This window comes from Cariama cristata, unplaced genomic scaffold (genome assembly GCF_000690535.1).
Source record: "Cariama cristata isolate BGI_N322 unplaced genomic scaffold, ASM69053v1 scaffold10884, whole genome shotgun sequence".
In the NCBI taxonomy this organism is placed as follows: Eukaryota; Metazoa; Chordata; class Aves; order Cariamiformes; family Cariamidae; genus Cariama; species Cariama cristata.
The window spans coordinates 4,623-12,985 of NW_009612380.1; the positions used below are offsets into that span (position 1 = coordinate 4,623).

General features: G+C 43.6%; 1 protein-coding gene across 1 annotated transcript in view; it reads left to right on the forward strand.

Moving 5' to 3' along the window:
• The first annotated feature begins 401 nt into the window (after nt 1-401).
• The window catches only part of LOC104160472, a 16,906-nt gene continuing 8,944 nt past the window's right edge, over nt 402-8,363 (forward strand). Inside the window, exons 1-4 of the mRNA XM_009698600.1 lie at nt 402-422; nt 2,856-3,048; nt 5,030-5,124; nt 6,983-7,140. Of these exons, the coding sequence (XP_009696902.1) occupies nt 402-422; nt 2,856-3,048; nt 5,030-5,124; nt 6,983-7,140 (467 nt within the window). The remainder of the gene's footprint in view (nt 423-2,855; nt 3,049-5,029; nt 5,125-6,982; nt 7,141-8,363) is intronic.

Sequence of the window (8,363 nt, forward strand, 5' to 3'; positions counted from 1 at the left end):
CTAAACCGGCTCACACACCGCACGCTCCTTGGAACAGGGACGGGTTTTATCTTCGCGTCTTGATGACGGCTGACCGCACAGTCATTTATAAACAGATCCATTTTCATCTTGTTTTAGCCCGTAGAATTAGCTTTACAAAGGAGGTGTGGGGGTGTTCTTGCTATTTACTAGATGTTTGACAAATGTGCTACTTACTACCTTGTAACCAGATTAAAAAGTGCAGTGGAACGTAAGCATAAGTGGTGGTACGCAATGTGATTATGTCAGCAAATGATCCCTAGAATTGGTTATTTTGCTCTACCTGATCTTGGTCCTGGTTTTGCTTATATGAAAAAAATGTAACCTGTATAAACTTTTTCATAGGAGGAGTAACAAATACTGCACAGTATCAAAACAGGCTCATGGTCTATGATCCTAAGCAGGTGGGTACCTGTGTTGTATGTGTTTTTTTTTCCTCATATGTTTTGCTTCAAACAGGTCTCTTAGCAAATAGGTACAATGATTTTGTAAGGCTAAAATTGCTGACCTTTTGAATTAGTGGCGTTTTAAGTTAACTTTGTACTGATGTGTGAGTTGTAACAGAGTAATGGAGACCCTGGCTTTTTATTACGTTTTTTAAGCCTGTAGGTGTTAGAAACATCTTAGATTAAATACAGAAATGTGCTTTAAATCCCCTGTATTTATCAGTATTTATTTTGCATGTTTTTTTTTTTTTTTTTTTTTTTGTAATTCAGCAGCCCTGGGCAACATAAACTCAAAGTCAGTGTCACAAAACTGCTCCTTGTCATTCTGCTTTGAATTGCATGTAGGGCTTTTGGTTTTCTGCAGACTTCCAGAACTATGCTACCTGGCCATGACTTACTCTGCTGACTGCAAGGGTGCCTATCATTTCATTACTCGAGCACCTAAAATATCTTTTAGGGATTATTTCATACATTATGTATGTGTTTTGATTAGGTTAGCATGGCTCAGTAACCATTTCGGAGGGTTAGGGCATGGTTATGCCCTCTTGCTTGTATTAAGAATTAAAAGTCCTAAGCTTGCAATCAGAGTTGCATAGCCTGATTTACACCCACGTGGAAGAGCATCGACTTTTCTGATTGTAGGACAGGGGCTTTGATTGCTGTGTTTGGAACCAAATTGTGCCAGGAGATGCTTCTACGTGGTTCCCACTGACTTTTTAAAGCGTAGCACATGCGGGTCCTGAAGCAGAAAGCAGGCAATGACACGCCTGCCTCTTCCTTTCTGAGGTGCGGTTTTATGCATCGATTGTGCAAAGGCTGATGCTGTCCTAAATCCAAGTTGTAATTACAGGCAGCAACCTTATTTTACTTATCAGAGGGGACCCATATTTAGATGCTGTGTCTCCGTTGCATATCTTCCGCTTTGAATCTTTACTCGCTGACCTGAAAGTTGCCCCCCAAAATACCAGTGGCAGGGCTACTTCAGCGTGCCGTGCTGACGGCCCGGCGTGTAAAGAGTTACAGAGGAATTGTGCGCTCGCATTCTTCAAATGAGGTCCGCTTCGTGTTTGTACACACAAGCTCTTTTTAAAAATTCTGCTGGCATATTGTTTACGGTGGGTACTGGAAACCATCACATCTGCTTGCATCTCGCACAGAATCTCAATAACTCTATCATTCAGCACCAGCGCTTGCTTCTGCACGAGGCCTTTGTGGCGAGTCGATAATGCCTGCCATCTGCCACGGAGCACACAGCTACCTGCCAACAAGCCGGCTGGGGTGACCTCTGCTTCCCCACCACTCATTAGTATTCACACGCCGCCTTATTAGAAATGACCCCACCAGGCCCCTCTGTTTCTTTGCCTTTGCGGTGCTTTGCGGCTCACCTGGCAGGCACTGCAGCCGAGGAAGCTAAAGATATAATCAGGGGATGCAGGCAGGCTTTGCAAAGCAGATGGCGTCTATAGTCTGGTGTTAAGAGACCGGACTGCTAATGCAAACATTAATGCCTAATATTCAACTATTACACATTGAAATGTATGGCTATATATTGCGGAGGTTAAAAGGCGGTAGTGTTAGAGGCTCTTGAGTTACCGCGAGCGGTAGCACATGTAACGCAAAGAATTTCCTCACGGATTTTAACTTCCTCCACTTAAATAAATTAATCTCATCCATTGCCAGGTTGTTTGATTTGGTAAGTGTAGCAGGAGCAATCGTTTTTCTTAGGTTTAAAAACCTGTGCTTTAATTCCTCTTCTTCCGTGTCCTCTTGCCCCTCCCCTGAAGAGGTAGAACTCTTGAATATTGTTAACCAGGGAGAAAAATATGCAAAAAGACGTTACTTTGTAAGTGCCCATAAATAAATGGTTAGCATTAAACCAAATACGTGAATCATTTGAGAAGATTCTTTAGGAAATTATTTTTCCCAGTTGCCTCGTTCCCCAAGGATAAGATCAAATAAGCTTCTGAATAACGAAAGGTAGAAGAATCTCTCTTCTCTCATAACAGAGCTCATTGGTACAGATAATTTTAGTGCTGTATACAAAGGAGACATCTAATAGTCTTGCTTAAGGAGGATTTGCTACTGAATTATAAAGAAGACAAAAAGCTTTGAAACCTGATGGGCTAAACAGTAAAAATACAGAGCAAGAAATACTATTAAATTAATGAATTTAAATGTGAGAACTGTAAACCACGTGCTGAAAGTCCAGTATGTCTAGTCAGTGTGATAACCAACACGCATGTTTAACCTAGGAGCAACACAAGCATATACATTTGTGATTTCTGGCCACGGGTAAGGAGAACACCAGTAAGATGCTACTATTGTTGTACTACTAATACGGGTATGTCCTTGGGCAGTGCTGAGACAAGTTCTCGCTCGCTCTCTTTCCAGAATAAGTGGTTAAGCCGTAGCCCGATGTTGCAGAGGAGAGTGTATCACTCCATGGCTGCCGTCCAAAGGAAACTTTACGTGTTAGGTGGGAACGATCTCGACTACAACAACGATCGGATCCTGGTTCGGCACATAGACTCCTACAGCATAGATGCTGACCAATGGACGCGTTGCAGCTTCAACATGTTGACAGGCAAGTGTTGTACACCAAAAGGGGAAACTCACTGCTATTAAAATAAAACATCAATTCTTTTCCCTTTAGATGCCTTTAGTATGTGGAACTCCATGGCTCTGCTGCAATTGCTTCGAATTTAGGGACCATCGTCAGCCAACGAGGCACTTTTGATTACTGTGCTGGCATTCACGTTCTACAAAACATTTCTTTGAGCACATCATAGACTAAATTTTTAAGAAGGTGCACATTAATTTAATTAAGCAATCAAAAATAATTTGTCATAGTATTGCTAGTATTTGGTTTTGATTCTCTAAAAGCTTGCCTGCAGTGATAGATTTAACTCCCTGCTTGAGTGTACAACAGGCAGATGTGTCTCTACCATGATAACATCGTGGCATTATAATGGCATTATAAGGCAAAGCCTTTACTGAAAGCCATTAACCATCAGTTACTTCTAAACAGTATCTTCTTAATAAATTACCAGAAAGGAAGTGTCTTTATTGGAATTTTGTCCCGTCAGGGATGAGATGAGCAGCTCAGTTGGCTACAGGATCTGTCATTAGGAAGAACTGTTACAGCAGCAGCTCACAAAGCCCTGCAACTCCCTGTCCCTGCCACCCGGTCCACCAAACGTCACCGCCACCTGGTACAATTCCCAGAGGTTCTACCCCCTCGAATCCCCGGGAGAGACAGGCATGTGACACGTTCTCAGAGTAGCACCAACAGTAACTTTGCAGAAAAGGATGGGTTTCCAGGACAGGACAGCATTTAATGTTGGGGCTGTTCTCTTGTGCATCAGACTTGGAGCTCAATTAGGAACAGTACTGGCTGCTGAAAAAGTTTCAGTGCAGGCTGCTATAGGAATCCTAGAACTAGTTAAGTCTAGTTAAGCTCTGTGGTGCTGCGTTCAAACTAGAAGCTCAGGATAGCTAGAAATATGTCGGAGAACTGCACGTCGGACAAATACGACAGTCACCTTATGTCATTTTTCTCCTAGTAGGTTTAAAAGCTGCTCTAGTGGCAACTTCGTTCTTTAAGATATTGCACTGGGTTTCTTAATCTCTGGGATGTGGAGAAGGGTTGCTTGGTTTCTGAGTCAGGTCATTGGAGTACTTCATGGACACTGGGGAGAGAGGCACAGATCAAAAAGGAGTTGCGCATTGTCAAACAGAAGTAGATCTTCGTATCCCTTTTGCTCTCCAGTTCGTTATTGTATTTTACTATTGGGAGGAACTGACAGCTTTTGAGAAGGACATCATCTGATTTGCAACTGCAGAAGCGCTAGCACTGCAGGCACCCTCGTTCTGGAGCTGACGTTGTACCACTAAAAGCTGTGAGATAGTAGCCTCTCCTCAGATACGACCTGGTGGGTTGTTTCCACAACCTGCACCTTAAGAAGCCATCTAAGCCTCTCTTTGCGTCTCTGCAACTGGTGGTAAATGTGCCTGTTGCACTGTGCAGCGCAGGTTTTTTTGAGGTTGTATTTATCCTTCAAAACTTCAGACTTGTTCAGGAGACCACTGCTACGGGGATGAGCTCACCCAGCAGCTTCTGCCAGTTTTCACCGTACCTGTACCTGGAGGACCAGGGGGGTGACCAGGTGTGAGCAGAACGTGAGGGACGTTCAGCTCTCTTGGCCCACGTGTCTATTGGGATGTCCGTGTGCGACAGTAGCCGAGAGGCAGGGGGGGGGCTTGCCTATCACCTGTGAAATACAGGCGTCCAAAAACCTGCGCCATTGAGGAGACAGCAGATGGTCCCTTGCCCAGCCTCCGTGTATGGCTCATCAGGGCTGTCTCTCCGGGCAGCACCGTACCGGGCTCCTGCGGAGAGCAAAGAACAGCCCGTGTGCTTCGCCTGCACTCTTACATGTTGTGAATTCTGAAACAGCCAAGTTACTGCCAGGTGCATTTGCATCCTATTACAGAACTCCTAACATTCGGTGTTCAAAGGGTTAATTAAACACCGAAAGTGATTGCTATTTCCTTTTTTGCTTTAGGTCAAAATGAGTCTGGAGTTGCTGTCCACAACGGCAGGATATATTTAGTTGGCGGCTATTCGATTTGGACAAATGAGCCTTTGGCATGTATCCAGGTGAGTGATTTAGGTTTCTTTTAAAGTCTTTTTCCAATAATTGTGCAAGGATAGGTTTTGCAGAGGTTACTCAAAAAGGAAAATGCATGTGAAGTAGAGAGATTAAGGATGTTTCTTATGCAGCCACCGAACCTGCATAAACACAGAGAGGAAATACTGTGGATATTAAAAGTATTTCCAGATGAGCCAACAGATGCAATTCTTCTAAGATATTCTAGTAAAACAGGGTTGAGGAGTCTCCCCTTTGGCAAGGTTTGGGTAAAATAACGGGTATATATTCTCAGGTTACACAGTCAAGTTCAAAAGTAAAAGGGTTGCAGAAATGGATGATGGGGCATGGGCTAACAAGTTTTCAGCCCATCTTGTGATTTTTATTTTTTTTTTTTTCCCCTCCAAGTCGTCTTTCTGAAGAGCAGCCAGAGTTAACGAGTTGTTCTTTGACAAGGTTCAGTCAGCCTGCAACCTGCCCTAGCGCTTACTGCTTCAAAGCTTGAATGGAAGCCTTTTTGATCCCTGCTGTAGGCAATAGGTTGTCCAACAAACTCCACTGCTCTCTCATCTTGTATAAGAGCAGCTTGCCTGCAGATCCGTAGCTTTCAGGTATTCCTGTATAGAAATTAGGAATTTTATCTTTCTGCATGTTTCCGAGTGAAGCAAAACTGCATCACAGGCATCGCTTTGTGACCAGCTGGGCAGATACAAACAGAAATTCTTGTTTACATCTCAGTTCCTGCACTTTTGCTGATAAACAACCTTTTCATTGGCTTCCAACTTTTTGGATTTTAGGATTTCACCTCCAAACTGTCCCATAAAACTAGAAGTTAGACTTGGCATAAGAAGGGAATGTGACTTAGAACGAAAAGGGAAGGTATTAGATGTCAAGCTGCTGGTCTTACAGTGAACACTTATTAGCAGGAGTTAGTAAAGAAAAGACCATGCAAGAGAAGCAGTTAAAACCATGTTCTGGTCATAGTATAATTGTGTTTTACTAAGTCATTGGATACCAGACCCAACAATTGTTACTGGAAAAAGTCATTCAAACTGGCTTGGATAACACTAGCTGCCGTACAGTGCTTCAGATGGACTAATAGCACAATATCAAGGCGGTGGCCGTACTCCACCAACACGCTCGTTTATAAGCAGCAGGTACTTTGCAGTATTGCCCCTGGGTTTAAATGCTGCTTAGTGACAAGTGACAATGATCCTGGGATCTTGCTTTCTTAAATGGACATTTGTCCACATCCCCAAACTGGTCGTGAACTGGCAGCGTGCCCGAGACAGTCCCCGCGTTAAAGGGGAAAGAAGTATAATGAGTGCTCTGGCAGAGCTGTGTGTGCTGCCCCTTCTCAGTTGTTGGCAGCGTGCCTGGCTTTAACCAGCAAAACTAGTCCTTTCATCTTCACATTCAGCAAATTTGAGGTTGTGCTCTCCTTTGGAAGCCAAAAAAAAAAATAAATCCACTTTTTCCATATATCTTCGTTTTCTTTAAGTCATTTATTTGGCCTTTCCAACTTGCACAGAGCTCCCTTGCTCCCTCTGTACCCCCGAGCTGACAAACGGTTCACGCTCCGCGGTCACAGCAGCGCTTGTGTGCCCAGCACCCCACGGCCACGGCTGCACCTGCTGCGGCCAGGAGGCAGGATCCAACGTCGCTGTCTGCTGCCGAGTGCCTGAGCTAGCGTAAGATTTGGGTGACGAGGACACCAATAGATCACCAGATCCATAAATACAATCTCAAAACGATCTGAAACTACCTTTCTATTGGGATTAATAGTACGTACGTGTGGCGTCTGCCAGCAAATTTGTTTCAGCTTTCTTCTGTGATCCCTGAAATAATTTTGTACGCTTTGACCTGCAGGTGCTGGATGTCAGCAAGGAAGGGAAGGAAGAGGTGTTCTACGGGCCTACGCTCCCCTTCGCTTCCAATGGAATAGCAGCATGCTTTCTTCCAGCTCCTTATTTCACGTGCCCCAACCTTCAGACCCTGCAAGTGCCTCACCACAGGATCAGCGCAATGTGAGACGAGGAACGTGCACTTCATAAAATCAGAAGTGGAGGGGCAAGGGGGGTTGAAATCAAACCCTGCGTATAGAAGGATTTCTCTGGACCAGCGAGAAGAATCAATCCACACGGGCTGCTGCTTTACCTTCACACATTTGTCTTAAAAGTTGGATCACCATAGGCAGGAAGGAAGCTACAGCCGCTGTCTGCGGTTTCTCTCCTCCGCCTCAGTGCAGAAGCACACACGCGGGAGCGTTTGGCATTTCTGCTGGTGAGGACTTGCTACCTGTCTCTACTTCATTTCCTTATGCAACTCCATAAGGCGTTGTGAATGCCCTCGGCTCCTCCTCGGCTGCTCTTCTTTGGAGTCTGCGCGCTCAGTTGTTCACCAACGGCACTTTCAAAGCCGACAGAAAGCTCTGCTTATGTTGACAAAGATGATATAATACTGTGGTAATTATGCAACTTACTCTATACCTTTGGCAAAAAGAATAACAAATGTGTTGACTTCCAATTCCAAACTCCATCGTTTACAGTTTCTCATTTAATAATACTGCATTTGAAATTTAAATACTGCAAAGCAGATTAAAACAAAAATAAAAACCAAACAAGCCCTATAGTATATGAGGAACAGATAAAAATTGTCTCAGCTGAAAGACAAAGACACCGAAGCCTCATGCCCCAAGTCTGAACTGAATGTGTTTGAGAATCTAGAGATGGTTTGGGATGTCGTTTACCAAGGTCTACTATCAAATAAATGTTACCTTCTGTCATATGATCAGTTCCTCCTGACAGCTGCAGCCTTTTAATGGTGGAGAACAGCCTCTTTACTGTATAATTAAAATGTGCCATTTACTTAATATTTTTAATATCCAGTTTGCAAGGGGTCACCACATTTACAATTATCAACGAACAGTCTCATTTTGTCCAACATATGGTCCCACAAATCACTGGTCTCCAGAGGCTAAACAGGTGTAGAACAATGTCAATATTTATTTATTTATGCTTTCGGTTTATATAGCGTGTCTCCATTCCCTACTGCAGGCATATGCCAGTTCACAATAAATACTCGAACCTGTTATATTTTGGCTTTGCTTGGCTACTGCAGCCCCTGTCTCTTACTTCCCGGTTTTATTTACATATCTAACAACAACTTCGATGTTTGTAAATATTAACCAAGCATGTAATTAAATCTTTTTCTATTTATGATTTATGGATACTATGCACTTCTCTGCTTT